Source organism: Danio rerio, chromosome 20, assembly GCF_052040795.2.
Source record: "Danio rerio strain M-AB ecotype USA chromosome 20, GRCz13ab, whole genome shotgun sequence".
NCBI classification, from domain to species: domain Eukaryota; kingdom Metazoa; phylum Chordata; class Actinopteri; order Cypriniformes; family Danionidae; genus Danio; species Danio rerio.
In genome coordinates, this window is record NC_141040.1 from 33,127,501 (window position 1) to 33,144,665 (window position 17,165).

At 38.0% G+C, this 17,165-nt stretch overlaps 2 protein-coding genes across 7 annotated transcripts in view; both read left to right on the forward strand.

Moving 5' to 3' along the window:
- LOC147839360 (uncharacterized) overlaps positions 1-17,165 on the forward strand; it is a 963,858-nt gene that overhangs the window by 781,285 nt on the left and 165,408 nt on the right. The window lies entirely within an intron of this gene.
- Positions 1-17,165, forward strand: part of LOC147832235 (uncharacterized) — a 165,773-nt gene that overhangs the window by 132,308 nt on the left and 16,300 nt on the right. For 2 of the 6 annotated variants that reach the window (XR_015518494.1, XR_015518495.1), the window contains exons 4-5: positions 8,887-9,220; positions 9,466-9,576. Coding sequence is in view for 1 of the 6 variants with exons in the window: in XM_087298321.1 (XP_087154447.1) it covers positions 8,887-8,950 (64 nt within the window). In the remaining 5 variants the exon portion in view is untranslated. Of the gene's footprint in view, positions 1-8,886; positions 9,406-9,429; positions 9,577-17,165 lie in introns of those variants that run through there. The other 4 variants (XR_015518498.1, XR_015518497.1, XR_015518496.1 and 1 more) reach the window with 3 other exon arrangements.

Consider the following 17,165-nt stretch of genomic DNA (forward strand, 5'->3'; position numbering starts at 1 on the left):
ATTTGATATAAACAGCACTTATGTACCATAGTTTAGTTTAGAAATAGCTTGTTGATTTATAGCTGTCAACTGAATTCAAGTTTTAAACTTATGACCATTTTTACAGGAAAAACCTTAAAGCCCATCGCTGACAGACAGCTTTATTTTCACTGAAAGTATATAATGTCACTGAAAGGCACAGTAAAATAATGCTGTTCTGAAGCCCTCAGAGCTACTGTGAGTGTTGCATAACTCTAGTGCTAAAGCAGGTGGGACTATGAAATAACAATAAATCTCCAAGAACGAACCTGGAGAGATCTCTGCTTCATTGTTCTTACTATAAAGGACCGGCTGCAAAAAAAAAAAAAAAAAAGCATGTCAGACTTCCAGCAAGAGCTCTGGATCTTTATGGTGGCAGACTGAAAATTCTGTACTGCCAGGGGCCACTAGATTGTGGGATATCAATATCCACCGCCTGAACCTCAGAGAATGCTTGGGTCAAATAAGTCCCAAACATGATGCTTTAAATCTAAAAATGCAATTAAATTGATTGAGGTTGTTCTTTGTAAAACAGAGGAATTAGCTAGTCATTCGTCTTGCATGTGCATTGCAATATTTCAGTGAATAAAAACACACTTATTCCAGGAAAGAGTACTCTGTTCATAAAAGTTTTTTTCCCCCAATGTCTGAGTCTGATTGAAAGTGTTTACATGACCCTTGTGGCTACTTCAGTGATTATGAGCTGGATTTTGGTCCATTTGATGTTGTTTCTGCATGCTTGATCCATTACAAACAAATATTTTTGTCACAGTCTTTTCATTGTGCAGAGAATCTTTTTTTAACTCCTGTTTGAGCTGTCAGAGCTCCATCTGCTTCTGTGGGGCTCCGCTTTGAGGGCCTTCTCTATTTTAAACTGAAATGTGTGTATTTTTCCCAAATAGTTCTCTGCAAATGTACTTAAATAGCATTGAAATATAACCTTTTGCACTTTCACGTTTCCATTTGAACATATTTTGGCCATACATCTCCTCCTTGGGCTTTGATATGTTGTGTTCACAGTGTATGTGTGCATCTATATCCGTGCGTGTGCATGCGTGTAGGTATGTGTGTGCTCTCCCTCATTCCCCTGAACCCAGTGGCTCTCCGAATAAAGGTATCTTTGTGATAGACTTAGGTCTAAAGTCATGTGAAGGGGGCCAGCAGTTGCAGCTGTGTTACTTTGCTTGGCCGACATTTTTCAGACCCTCTGACACCGCAGACAGCCCAGTTATGCAAACACATCTATCGAAAGACTCCTGCCCCTGTGGAAAAACAGGGTCCTCTAAAATGTTATCTCTTCTCAAAAACATCAGGATAGGGGGAAAGATGTGAAGTCTGAAGCTTTAGAACCAGCTTAATTTTTATATTAGAATTGACAATGTACAGAATGACCAGTAAAGTATGCTTTTTTTTAAAGAATAAAAACTAAAACTGTGACCTGTGTAGTTCAGTATCAGAGCAAATGACTCTAATGGGATGAATCTTTTAGGTGAATCAGAAACATTGAGTGTGACCAGTGTAGCCAGATGTCTGAGCAAATGACTCTTATGAGTTGGTTGTTTTCAATTAATTAAACCAACTGAGGTTTATTCTGGTTACGTACACCTATATACATTTCTGGATTTAAAAAATGTCCAAGGAGCATGTTTTTTTTTTTCACAAATCCACCAGATGCTGATGTGTATGCTTTTTCAGATCTCGAATTTCTCTAGCGAATGCCATTTGCTCTTGCTGTTCTCACATAAATCCACCAGAGGCCGCTATCGACTAACTGGCTTACTGACGGTTTAACTGACCAATCCCCCCACCATCCCCCTTCATTAAACCCAACCGTGTTTTAAAAGCACAGACTGACCCGCCCACCCACTTCTTTAAACCCAATCGCAGTGTTTTAAAATGCAACCCAGAAAAAGAAAAGCCCCCTAATTTTTACCACGCTTTCAGATTTGACCACATTCTTATCCTGTTTTATTTACTTGTTTATTTTTTTTAGCTTTTGTTTTTGTCTTACTTGCTTTCTGGAACCGTTCTTCACCGGACTCGAACCCTGTTGTTGTAGTGAACTCCGCTCTGTGTTTCAAGCGTTTCACGTTGAACTACTGGACAAACTGGTAACTGTAGAAAAGCCGTCCATATGGAGGTAAGTGAGAAAAGGCATCATACCGCTCTGAGCATTTGTTTTAAGGATAAAATGCTGCCATATGTAGCTCTGGCTACATAATTTGCGATCTCCAGAAATGTATATAGGGCTACGTTTTCAGAATGAGCCTATGTTGAATCAAACACATACTGTACAGAGGAAACAGTGTAGTCTAAATACCGAAGGAATGATTCTAGTGAACTGATCCTTTTAATGAACCTTTCTTGATTATTTTTAGTAAAGTAGTGTCTAGTATGGGTTCATTCATTTGGGGTGACTCCTGATAAGGATGGGAAAAAGTTTGAGTGAAAGTCATTCTAGAATGAATGACCCTTAAAGACTAATAACTCTTTTAGTGAATCAAACGTGTTGTAGAACCAGTGTAGTTTGATTTCTGAAAGAATTTATTTTTATATAGAGAGGTTACAACTGTAACACTCACAACATGTCTGCTTAGTGTTGTACTTAGATAAATAGTTAAACATTATCATTTTCCTAAATGTTTGACTTTTCTGTCCTACTCCAATATGCAATCCAAGCCTCAAAGAAGTTTTATTTTTGGCTGTACTATTCCTTTAATGCCAAAAGACACATGTAGGAACACAGACATTTCTGGTTGAAGCCAGACAGAGTTAAAGGGCTACAGACAGAGGGCTGTGGTTAGGATTTATTCTGGTGATTGGCGTGGGAAATTGGTCAAGGAGTTTTGTTTTTAGATTAGTATCCTGATTTCGGTCAGAATCTTTAATATTTGTTCATTCTTCAGTGACAGCAACGCTGCAGATGGTTTGTTTTCACAGCACTGGCCCGACAATCCTGAGAGACAGCGAGTGTCGTGCTACAGACCAATATACAGAGAAGTCTTCTCATCTAATTGGAGTCAACAACAAGTGAGGAATGTTTCTCCAGGTTTTGAAGTCTTTCTTCAAAAGCTCACGGGATCTGAAGGGGGAATGCTTCAGTAATCTGGCCTTATGGGCCAGAGGGGAAAACATTCCTGAAATGTTTCCCAGTGACAATGATAATGACCCTAAGATTGAAAGTGATGTTCAGGTACACACTGTTCAGGGACTCCCTGATGTCCTCATATAAACCTGCATAAATGGCCAAGGAAAATCCCTCTGTTGTCCTAGAAACAATGACCCCTGTTTCGATGGTTCGTTCTGCCAGGAAAGAGGGGTTCAACACAGGCTTATTGGAAATACGTGCTTCAACCTACATTTTTGTGCACCGGCAACAACACACTTCAACATGTTTGAGTGCAGAAAGAAGAAAACATATGACACCAACAACTTTTGTCCCTTTTCACACTAATGATATTTAAAAGGAGATAATTTTAATGAACTAAGGATTATTTCAGTGCATTTATTTGCATAACACCAGGTAAATACCTTTAAAACAGCTTAACAATGTCTATATAATTTGTAGTCAAATATGTTTACCTCACCTCTCTATCTCCAAATGAACAACTTTTATGGGGGGAATGGGGGGGAATCTCCTCATCCACCACCAGCGTGCAGCATCCTCCTGGATGATGCGACAGCAGCCATTTTTGCGCCAGACCGCACACCACAGAGGAGAGGAGACAGTGATGAAGCCAATTGGAATGGGGATGATCAGGAGGCCATGATGGACAGAGGCCAGTGGGCAGATTTGGGCCCAAGAAGATGTATATCTGAAAAATACAACAAAACGTACAATACAATAATTACCAAATTTTATTATATATTTATTAATATATTTATTTAATTTTATTATATCCAGAAAATTTTCGAAACGACTTTACCAGTGAATTTAAAAAGCGCTATTGACACAGGCAAGGACATTCTGGAATTTTCCAGAAAAGACTATTCACACATCCATTCCAAAATACAGGTAAATTCAAACATCATTAACAAAAAAGGACCTCTAAATGGCCGCGCTTGTATTTGTAACCATAGAAGGGGTCGGGCTTTTGTTGACAGTTTCACTTTTGTTTAAAGCTTTCAACTTCGATTGAAACATTTAGAAGAACACTTTCGCACATCAAGATGTAAATAATATGTGTTTGTGCCGGTGCTCACCGACTGCTTCACGTGCACACGCATCAAGCAATTAAAGCAGAGCTTGAAGGTAAACAAACAGCGGTTTATCTTAAGAATTTTACAGATAATGTTTTCCACTGTTGGCATTAATAATAAACATAGAAACTTTTCTGACTAACATCTAGCAGCTAAATGCATAAAGGCTTTTATTTTCAGAAACGGCGCAGATGTGAATGCGTCTGAATGTTCTGATTGGCTGGAGTGCATTCTAACTGCGACGTGTTCTTTTCTGGATAGGGAAAGATGTGAAGTCTTGATTGACAATGTTCTGAATGACCAGTAAAGTAAGCTTTTTTTAGAGAATAAAAGCAAAACTTTTGACCAGTATAGTTTTTAGTATCAGACCAAATGACTCTAATGAGATGATACTTTTAGCACAGCCTGATTTTGTAAAGTGCTAGTTGCTCTGAGACCAACATTTTTTTGATGACCCAGGAACAACTCCATCAGCCAATCATATGTCATGATGTCATCAAGTGTGACCAGTGTAGTCAGATATCAGAGCAAATGTCAAATGACTCTCATGAGTTGATTGTTTTCAAATAATTAAGCCAACCCAGGTTCATTCTGATTATGTACCGCTGTATACATTTCTGGCAGAGCAAAATAGCGTAGCTCCCAGGAGTTTTTCCAGTTTTTGTATTCGCTAATCCACCAGAAGCCGTTGTGTATATTTTTTCAGATTCCAAATTTCTCTAGCGAGTGTCCTCCTCATCTGCTGTTCTCGCGTAAATCTACCTGAAGCCGCTGTCGACTGACTGACCAACTGACCTATCCCCCACCCTTCCTCTTCCCTAAACCCAAACACTTTTATTTAAAGCTTTACATTCATGCAGCTGCTTTGTCCCAGAATGCGTCTGAATGTTCTGATTGGCTGGAGTAGACGTCAGTGCTACTCAAGTGTGAACGCTCTCTTTTTGGCAATTTTTCTTTTGCATTTACACAGCGCAGCATTCTGGGAAATTAACAGCAATGTTACAGTTTCTCTTTCCGGAAAATTGCTTGAAATAATTCACCTGAATTTTCAAAATGAGCTCATTTACACATGATCCCCTTTCCGGAAAATTGCCTTTTATTTTCCGTAAAGGTCTTTATGTATGAAAAGGGCTAATAAGTAACGTATCTCAGATTTGCAAAATTGTAGAAATCATCTTCTGGGGAATTTGTCATCTGAATAGTTCAACAACATACCGGGAGCAATTTATTTTACGTAACTCAAAAATGTAGGCTGAGGCACATATTTCCAATGAGCCTGGACTGAAAGGATTTGTGTGTAAAATTGAAATCCTAGAAAAATCTAGATTTCACTGCACAAAAGCTCAAGAGCCTAAGGAGTTTACATCATACAGATCAGAATCTAACATGAAAAAATGGGCTTACCAGGGATTTTGTATGCCGTGTATGACATTGCGATTGTTTTGAGCACATCTCAACCTTGCTTGCACTTTCTTGGACTTTGAATTGTGCTACAAAGAGATTCATTCTCCAATAATTATTTCTACCTGCATGTTTTATTATTTGAAAAAATATCTAAAGAGATTCAAAATCCCAGGCTTAAGCTGAACACGCAAGCGTTGCATTCCAGCAAAGGCGGATGGTCCCAAACAAATTCATTTCAACACCTGATCTTGCTCTCTTGAAACAGCTTGGACCCTCATATCACGCATACTTACAGTTTTACTCCCGGTCTAGGCCTGTGGGTGCCTTTTTTAATCGGTGACCTCGTCATAGACCTCATGTAAGATTGTTGACTCGCTCTCTTCCCTTTTCTTCAGGCGTTCAGACGAGTCTCCTTGCAAATGTCAGGTCATGTATACCTCAGCTGCTCTGTGGGCAAGACAAGTAGATCCCTGTTGACACATGCAGTATTCAATGGATTCAAGCTGACAGTCTAATGTGCTGGATTAATGTGTTCACTGGGATAAAAGTATGAACAGATTGATGGATGGGTGGGTGGGTGCATGATGGCAGGAGTGTATAAAAGTTCTTCTTACCATCTTCTGCCATGCATTTTTAGGTCATTTTGAAATATTTTCATAGTGTTTTTTTTTGTTTTTTTTTGCTGATACCTTGCTTGGTTTTGGCCTATCACGAATGTATGACTCTAAATCCGCCAAGTCAAGTCTTAATGGGGGATTTAGAGAATCATTCCTTTAAGCAATTTATTCAAAATGAGCTAATTCATTATATGTGATAATATATGATTCAATGCAACAGTTATTGTGTCAAACAATTAGTTAAACAGCATATTCATTTGGGAGCAAACATTTCTTTCTATGGAAGTATTTTCATTAACTGAAAGAAAACTTGCATTAATGTGTCGACTTAAATTACAGCATCATTCTAACTTCATTCTTATGCGTCAACACATGCTTTCAGGATGTTTTTTTTTTCTAAACGATTGACCATTACAACTGCAATTACAATATTATTATTGCATATTATAAATTTCACACATCAGTCAGTGCCATGCAACAACCAACTGAGCCTTTTAATGGGATTTACTCTCAATCATCTGCTCTCCGTTATGTTATACTGTAGATATATTTATATGAAACATTCTTTCTTCAACTGAACACAAACATAGATCTTAGAAAAATAAATCCTCTCTGTGAGTCCATGGTTTAAATGGAAGTGGATAGTAACCTGAAAGCTGATGCCATACAAAATAAACATGATGGTAACCTATATAAACCCTTTTAATGAATAAATGTCTTGTCTAAAGTGAAACAACAGACATGTGGGACAAAATTAATAATTTAAGCTACTGTATTTATAATTATTTCCATCAAAGTGTCGAATTCAAGTTTAAGTCTGATAGAAAGGTCAGTACATTGTCAAGTGTGACACTTATGGTTTATAATTCGAAAAGTTAAAAGTAGTACTATTCATAAACTATTAAACATGATTTAATAAAACTTTTAACTTGCATAATCATTGTTATATTTATATTTGTAATCTCTACACATAAACCTTACAGAAACCTTTTACCAATGATGGGGTCTCACATTGCCAAATATCAAAAATTTTGCCCTTTTTGTTAGAAAATTTTGTCTACACAATGTATGTTAATAAGTACAGACACTCATTGTTTCACGTCAGAAGAGATTAATACTAATATATATGCCGGTGACCTACTCACACACCTACAGCTTCTCCACGATAGACGTCTAGCGTTCTCCAGCGTCCGGCGCCTAAACTGCAGCTCTGTATTAGAAGGCTGGCCAGAGGAGAAATGGTCGTTCCCAACTGAGACTGGATTATCTCAAGGTTTTTTTCCTTCACTTTTGTCAATTGGTGAAGTTTTTCCCGAACCGCTGTCACCACTGGCTTGCATGGTTTGGGCCTTGTAGTGCTGCGCATCAATGGATTTACTTTTTAGTGTTTGGACTTTCAGCAGTGAAATTTAAATTACATTGAACTGAACTAAACTGAAATTCAACTCTAAAAACTGGACTGACAGTTTCAGTTTACCAGAACTACTATCTTAAGCTGCTTTGACCCACACAGACTGCAAGTGTAGCGCCCCCTGCTGGTCTCACTAACACCACTTCTGGCAGCAAGCTAGTTTTCCATTTGGGCAACCATGTAAAGCCTGGTTTATACGCAACGCAAAAGCGAATGTGACATCATCACAGTGTTTTGTTAAAGCCAAAACAGAGTATTTAATTGTGGAAATATTTTTTCACCATTCATTTTAAATTTTAAATAATTTAATAGTTACAAATCTATTATTAGGGAACTATTAATTTCATAACTGAAAAAGAATATATATATATATATATATATATATATATATATATATATATATATATATATATATATATATATATATCTGTTTACAACATACTGATGCCCTGTTTTTTTTAACTTTATTGGTGATAATGGTTTATTCAAGCTCAACCCTGTAAGACCATGCGCCACAAAAGCAGATTTTTCCGTCCTTAAAATAGCAAAAGTGGATTCTGACTCTTTCTTAATGCTTTTGCGCCCTGCACTTTTTACTTTGGATTGTCAAAATACAGCCCAATAAACTTTAATAGGTAGAACTGTCCCAGATATTAACAAAAGCAAGTAATTTTGTTTTGCAAAGTTTGATTTAAACAAAAAATCTTGAATGATTATATAAATATTTATAATCATTAAAATAATGAACGATTTAAAAGATATGACGTAGTTCCGGAAATTTCCTACTTCTATGGTAATCTGTGTGATTTTACAGTCAGTTTGTTTTGACCGCCCCCTGCGGTTTTAAAGATTATAACAATGGTGAACGCATAAAGTTTAAAAGCCCGTCCGTTTTTAAGGTGTGCGACGCAGCACCAAGCGAAAGTGTAAATTAGGCTTAGGAGTTGCAGAGAGCTAGCTGACGATAATATGTATCCATAGTATTTTACAAATTTTAACTTGACACTATACAAACTGTAAATTATTTTTTAGTTATCTAAAAGTCTAAATAAACAGTAACTTTTCAGTACTGTTTCTGTAAATAACAATAAAATCCAAATCATATGACTAATTTGCCTTCAACACTATGTCTATTTATTTTTCAATATGCATTCTGTAGGCAATTTACTCCCGGAACATTCAGGTGTAACTGTATTTATACTGAGTACAGAGTTGTCTTGTTTTTTCTTCCAACAGATTTCTTAAGAGGATTTGTCAGGGCCGAAGCTTTACTCATGGCCAAAGCTTCTCTCAGCGGTGACGTCTGACCCTAACATTCACCGATGCAGCATTTTGTGAAGGTGGCAGGACTCTGTCTTTGATTTCACTCTCCCCTGCAGTCAGCGAGAGCTTCGTGTCTGGTCTCAGGTCAGTGAGTGGATGGGAACAAGACTCCCCTTTGTGCCCGGCTGCAGCTTTGAACAGTCTCAGACTCCTACAGACAGTGCCAGAGCAGAGGAGGTGCCAGTCACCCTGACCCGTCTGGCTGATGAAAGCGATGACCACATGCCAAGCGGGACTTCCAAACATCGTATTAATGGAAAACGCTGGCTCTTGAACACTGTAGGGTAGTCCTGAAAAGCAGGAGCTTAGAAACGCCATAAACCAGAACTACAAAATGCGATTTATGAGACTGAGCAAATGTTTACAGGCCATTTGGGTTATTATTAATATTTATATCAAATTAAAATTGAAATAAAAATGTAGTCAGCTCTAAATGATGATATGATCTTTCCGTAGACCTCACTGTTGGAGGTTTTCCTTGATAGTCTGCAGCAGGGAGGACACACGGTTGCTTTACTCCCTTAGTAAGAACTGGCTGCAGTTCAGCATCCCACACACAAGGAAACGGCATCAAAGACTTCAGCTTACAGCGAAAGAACTGAGGTAAGTGCGCTGTAATCCTCAATGAAGAATCACGGACTGCGGGATAATGGGCCATTGAACATACTCCCTCTATAAAAACACGAATTTGTGATGTTGAAAAATTAGACATCAAAATTCTTGAAATTACAGAAGGAGAGAGATTTTAAAAGCCTGTTTTCCCCTCAGAATACATAAATAAAAGGTATTGGTGACTTTATATCTCACAGTATTTCACAATATCTTTAAATTCTTTGTATTGACAGTGTGTTTTTCTTGCAGTTGTGACTTCATAGAGTTTGACTCTTGTAATTGTGGCTTTATATCTCATTTAGATCTTTTATCAGCTACAGTTCTCTATAGCTCATGGCTCACAATTGTTTCATGTTCATTTACACGTTAGAATTTCATTCTGGGATCTTGATCTCTGCTCCAATTACTTTTGATGCTGAAAAGTGTATTGACATTTTTAATGAATAGTTTAAAACTATATATTGTCTGGGTTAGGGCTATGTTATGGTTAGGTGTGAAGTTTAGGGGGTTAGGGTTAGGTTAGGGTTTACTGTTACAGGTTAGGCTTAAGGGGTTAGGTTGGGGTTAGAGTTTCGCCCCATTCACATGGGTCTTCAGCGTCAACGCTTGACAGAGGGCTTGTCTAAAGTTGGGGCTGATGCGATCGTCATAGCAGTGTCAGCCACTAAAATTAGTCAGCAATCGGCTACTGTCTGAGCTGGTGTATTTGCATAAAGCTATCTGATTGGCTGATGCTTTCATTGGCGCTTGAAATATTAAGAAAGTCCCACCTTCTGCAGCGAGCAACGCCACTGAAGCAGCGCCGAAGGATCCACAATGCAGTTCGGCAATGCCTAACGTCACCCATTCAAAGTGAATGGGAAGCGTTGAAGCGTTGAGGCGTTGAAGCCCTGTGTGAATAGGGCATTAGGGTTAGGTGTTAGGGTTATAGATAGGTTAGAGGTTAGGTTAGTGTTTAGGGTTAGGGTCAAGGTTTAGGGTTAGGTTAAGTTAGGTCAGGGTTGGGGTTCAGTGTTAGTTTATGGTTTTAGGTGTAGGGTTAGGTTAGATTTGGTTTAGTTAGGTTAGGTTAGGTTAGGTTAGGTTAGGTTAGTTTAGGTTAGCTTAGGTTAGGTTAGATTAGGTTAGGTTAGGTTAGGTTTAGGGTTTAGGGTTAGGATTAGGTTTTCCATTCAACTCAAAATAAATTTGTTAATTTTTAACTTTAAAAGTCAAAGCAGAGATCAGTTTGCCATTAATTAAATTTGAAAGTTGAAATGAATGGAAAACACTGATAAATCACAAGTAATTTTTATGATATATTTTTATTGCATACATTTTTATGATAATTTTTATAATCAATTACAGATAAAACTCATCCTAAAGTTCTGATTTTTATGGTATAAACTAGTGCTTTATTTACACTTTTTTTTCAGATTCAAAATTTTAGAAGTTGTTTTGTTTAATTATTTTCCTTGTTCTTGACCTGTAAATAAAATAGCCATTCAAATAATTAATAAAATCATGCTCTCCACTCTTCCATAAATGTTTTTTTTTTACTTTTATTTATTATTATTTAACTAAAAAAATGTTTAGAATTACTTATTTGAAAATAAGTTTGGTTCATCCGACTAGTCTCGTTACATATATGACAGCCTACATGTCCTCTGAAACTTCTCAAAATGGTTTACAGTCATTCATTGCCAATACTTAATCAAAAAGTACTTTTTCCAAGTTTAAGTAGTTTTGCGTCCCAGATTGTAATGATATGTCTCGATCTATAAACAGTGAGAACGTGGCATTAAGAATGCATCATTAAAGCCTAGACGATTAAGAAACTTTACAGTAATTATGCATGATTGCATTTCATCAGCTTCAAAGTTCAGAGCATTCAGCTCGGTTTTTCTTTGACCTCTCCCTGCACAGAGAACACTTACATAATCAGCTGCCGCTGGCCTTTTCAATATACCACTATGTCCTGCCACGGTTATGACTTCCATTGTGGGAATCTACTAATGCATAGAGCTTATATGTGTTTTTTTAATAACCTGAGATGATGTTGAGCAGCGAATGCTTTCACAGATTTCTCCTGCTGGATGTCAATCACTCCCACTCGGCAGCCCAATGAGGTGTTAATGCCGCAGCTGATCTGATTGGAAAACTTTTAACGGCCCTCCGTTCCAGAGTGGTGATGATGTCTTTATGTTTTGTAGGTTTTTACATGTCAAACGCTACAGTAACACCTTTTCAAGACCAAACCTTGCCATGCAGAGAGGACACTGTTAGTACAAAGAATTGCCTTGTTGGTAGCCCAACGTTTTAATTTTTTTGCTGCTTATAAATACTTAACGTTCTTGCTGTGTTGATGGGATATACTTGAAAGCACTGGGGTGTACTATGAAAGCACTGGCTTCCTTCTCATGCAGTCCCAACAGTTTCCTGTGCTAGCTTTCAGTACTTAAGTGGCATTTGTGTGTGAGCAAATATATCAGTTTAGTTTTATGCACTTTTTTTATTTACTTGCACTCATGTTGTTCCAACCTGAGAGAAACCTAGGTCCGTCAAGAAAAAGTTTTATAATCATTCCAATTCTGTGAGTAAATGGAAGTCCACATCACATCTATAAAGCTATAAATACAGGTACATCAAAAAGGGAGGAAACAACAAGTGAATCTAGCTAAAAATAGTGCTTAAAATGCCACTTATTGAAGTATTTAAACATCATAGAAAATGAGGTGAATAACTGCAAAAAAAGTCAACATTTTGAGAAAAAAGAACCCCTTTCACCAGGCTGGCTACGGTCTTGAAATTATCCTGATTATTTTATAGTGGTAGGGATCATAACTGTAAATGGTAATACATTTATCATTCATGTTACTTTTTTTAATTGTGTTAATCATTCTAGTTAAATGAGAATTAAGAAGTGGCCAACAACAAAAAAAAAAGGGTAAAAATATTAGAATCAGTCACTTTGTTAGCTGTTTCGTTACCTGTTGTGACCCAATCAGAGTGCTCTCATCTCTAAAGGGGTCTTATTATGTTTCTATTTTTAAAAAGTAAATTCAAAATCACACAGCATCAAATTTGCATAACATTAGTTATGTCTGGGAATATAGCAGTGGGTGAAGGAAATAAATACTGTGTAACAGTAGCTATATTAGTTCAGTGAAGCACACAACTTAATTTTGGCATATTATGATTATCTTTGTGACGTGATATTCAAACCTGTGAATGCAATAGCAGTGTTGGAGAAACATTCAGTTCAGGAACAGTGCCCTCTGATATAGAGGAAAGCTGGAATTTGTGTTTTTTGATTGCAAAAGTTTGACACACTGAAACAGCTATATTACACTCAGAAATGAAGCTTAATGTGTTGTACACATAAAGGGCATCTTTAAAGAGCACACACTATTAAAGTGACAGAACTGCAGAATTCTATTGTAATAATCAGAACAGTATCATACACTACCTGACAAAAGTCTTGTCGTCAATTCCAGTTGTAAGAGCAACAAATAATAATTTGACTTCTAGTTGATCATTTGGAAAAGTTGCAGAAATTAGATTTTTTCTGATGAATCATCTGTTGAACTGCATCGCCAATACTGCAGAAGACCTATTGGAACCTGAATGGACCCAAGATTCTCACAAAGATTAGTCAAGTTTGGCAACATGTGGATGAGTGAATGGCAACATCAACAGCCTGAGGTATCAAGACATTTGTGCTGCCCATTACAATACTAACCGCAGGACAGGGTAAATTCTTCAGCATGATAGCGCTCCTCCTTCAGCCTCCACATCAAAGTTCCTGAAAGCAAAGGTTAAGGTGCTTTAGAATTGGCCAGCCTGGTCACCAGATAGGAGTCACATGGGAGTCATACACAATTTTAATTTGTTTTCCACTGCACCATAATAATATGGTGCAGTTTTTTAATTATTAAAAATCAAGGCTTGATCATATTTTATTTTGGTAAAATAAGCATAATCTAGAGGCCTTCGCCTTTCATATAAGCCCCTTCCGATACCAAATGATCAACTAGAAGACAAGTTATTATTTGTTTTTCCTAAAACTTGGAATGGTGAGTCTGACAAGACTTTTATCAGGTAGTGTACTTAATGTTTAAATGTGTCTTAAAACCACAGAATATTGCGATGTAAGATAAGAGTGCTTATCTGCACTCAATTCAGGTACTGCATTGATTTTAGACCACTTGTAAATATAGGAATGTTGTATCTTAGTGTGACATTTTCATAGGTCGTGCTCTGAGTATTTGTTTTTGTACCTGCTGTCATTCCTCACACAGATTAATGACATTGTTTACGATGTCCGGAATCACCAACACACTGAATTTAAAAACCCACACGTAAAGGCTGATACCGCATATTACGGGGGAGAGAGGTTGCCATTAATTTTTGTTGTTATTCTATGCTCATTATGTGTACTATCATTGATTTAATAAATTATTTATATTTAATAGATGTGCCAACATCAACATTATGATCCTCTGTTGAGTCTCTTTCACTGTAGTGCCCTCTAAAATCTGGCTGAGTGAAACCGCAAGCTAATTCTCTATCATATAACTGTGGGCTGAAAAGATGCACACTTTCTAATTCATCCTGCTGCTTTATGCGCCTGGTGATCCTCTTATTTAGTAAGTCAAATACATTTCCATGCTCCTCAATCAAAAGAGTGAGATTCATTTAAAGCCGAAGTTCAAAAGTTTCCACCACAGAGTGGAATCAGATGCTTCTCTGAGCAAAACACTTCAGGTGGGGGACGCTCTACCACGCTGTTTCCAAAAGCTGAGAAGCAAAGAGTCTTCTAAGATGCTGAGGGTGGCTTTGAATATGGCTAACAACATTGGCGGAAGGGCAGGAGCCTAAACTAACAAGTCTTGCCCTGTGCTCAGCCACAGAAGTCAAACACCGGCTAAAATAACATCACCTAACAGCGCAAAATCAGACACAACGTTTAAGCACCGTGGGGCCCTCGGTTCTCAGATTCACTCATCGAGGTCGATTGACCCACCCGGCCGGCATGCGAGAGCGATATGTTTAAATGTTAATTTATTAGTGGAAGAGGTCAGCTGTGTATCTGTAGACCTGTGTCATGCAGAAAGAAAATGAAAAGGAAATATACAATGACACAAGATGGGCCCCGTGGCATATCTGCTGGACAGGGATGGAATGTCTAAGTTCAGAGTTGTTTTTTGAGCACAGAGGCCAACAGAGAGAGGTATTGTACAGCGAATTCTGGCAAGTCTAAGCAAAAGCCTGAATAAATTATGAGCCAAAACCCTGATGCTTCTTACATTGCAATGCAGAACAATATGATACTCTGTCGTGATGATATTAACTCAACATTACCTAATAAAAGATGGTCTATTTAGTCATGTGAATGGTACAACCATTAAAATGAGGATTTGTAGCCTGTGTATGAACATGTAAAAAATAAGTAAGAAGTAATAAGATCTTGTGAATCAGCGCTAACCCTCCATTTATTTGCTTCTGTTATTTGGCCAAAATGGTACATCTAGTGCTTTCAATCTGAGTGTTAAATCCAATCCAACCCTTCTGCTGTAAAAACCTCTCTTGTTGTTTTTTCACTGTCATCATCTAAGATCCAGTTTCTGGATCCAGACATGTTTTAAAGTGACACTGGGAAAACACATCATCATCATCATCATCACAATATATGCAGATCTGAATTTTTTCTCTTTCAGCCGATAACAATTTTTATTGATCAAAGTTTGCATCTAAAACTATAAGACATCAGCCCACTATATTAATGTATGAATTGACACACATGAAGATATGCAGTGGTTTCTACCATCTTCAGGAGACCCTCTGTTGTGTCCAGTACATCCCCTACATATCGATTCATACAGCACAAACAGCTTCATGTGATCAGCTGTTGACTGACCTGAGTTTTGGTACTAACAGGTAAGAATCATTTGTAACTTTCCTCTCTCTCTGATCTATAGACCCTAGTAAGCTGTGAATCCAGGACTCTCATTTAGGTCTTGCAGATGGTTTAGGGCTCCAAATATAGTAGTTCCTCATATGAGATATTGCACTGTTTGGTTTTCCCTCTCAATGAGCCCTGCATTTTTCCTCAATACAGTCATCCACTATCTTCTTAGTACATCTTAGAGGATGTCTCTGTCTAATACTTCCAACACAGGCTTGTTGAAAATATGTGCCTCAGCCTACATTTTGTGAAAAGTGTACTTAAGCATACGTTTGATTGCAGGTTTTTGGCGAATTTAACTCTACAGGGCAATTTGAAGCCAACAGCTTCTGTCTCTTTTCATAATATTTACAGGGAAAGGATTATTTTGAAATAGTCACTTGCACAACACCAAATAAATACCTAAAAAAGTCTAAAGGCTGATGTATACTTCTGCATCAAGCACAAACGAATGCTACAGCGCAGCCTACTCTTGGATGCATAGCCCTCACCGTGGCCGTCAGCGTCGCTAACGTGCACCTCTCAAAAAATTAAACTACACATTGCAACGATGCATAGCGCAAGCTCAATAATTGGTCGGCTTGGTAGCACTGACGACTGTGGGCGGGACCGGGAGCCATGCACGCGAGTCCGTTGGAGCGAGTGTTTACAAGTGTTGGAGCTCCAGATGGAAAGTCTTGTTTTGTGTTTACCTTATGGTTAAAGTTGTTGCACGTCTGTCGGTTTCTGCCTCGGACTGAGCGAGTTTGAGCTACTTATACATAAGGAAGCATTAAGAAAAAGCAAAACACCAGCGAAAAACTCAACACGGAGGAACATAAACACCTCACTGCCAACTAGTGTTTTAGGAAACGCTATTACAGAGGATCACAAAAGTGCGCAGAAGTATAAATGCACAGCAACGGGCTTGGCTTCTGCCGTGGGTCACGCTGATCACTTGACCCAGAAGTATAACCCAAGCTTAACAATGTCTATGATTTGTAATCAAATAAGTTTTGCCTCACCTCTCTTCATATGGACAACTTTTTCTGGTGTGGTCAATTTTCTCGGTAGCTCACTTTGTACGGTGTTGTACTTGTGATTCAGAGCTATCAGGTTAGAGTTAATTGAAGCACAATTCTACAAAGTAGATGAAAGGCCTTTTATTTTTAAAACACTGATCTAATGGATCTATATGACAAACCCCACCTTATCGTGGACATCAAAACTGTATCTGAAATGAATAACAAAACATAGGGCGCCATGGTGGCTCAGTGTTTAGTCGCCCCACAGCAAGAAGGTCGTTGGTTGGAGTGCCAGCTGGGACAATTTCTGTGTGAAATTAGCATGTTCTGCCCGTGTTCACGTAGGTTTCCTCCAGGTGCTCCAGTTTCCCCCACAGTCCAAAGATGAGTTGTAGGTAAATTGATTAAACTAATTGGTAATAGTGTGTGATTGTGTGTGTAAATGAGGGTGTATGGGTGTTTCCCAGTACCGGGTTGCGGCTGGAAGGGCATCTGCTGCGTAAAACATATGCTGGAATAGTTGGCAGTTTATTTCACTGTGATGACCTCTGAAATTGAGACTAAGCAGAAGGACAATCAATGAATGAATCATATGTATTTGAGATTTATAAATATGTAGACATCGTCCT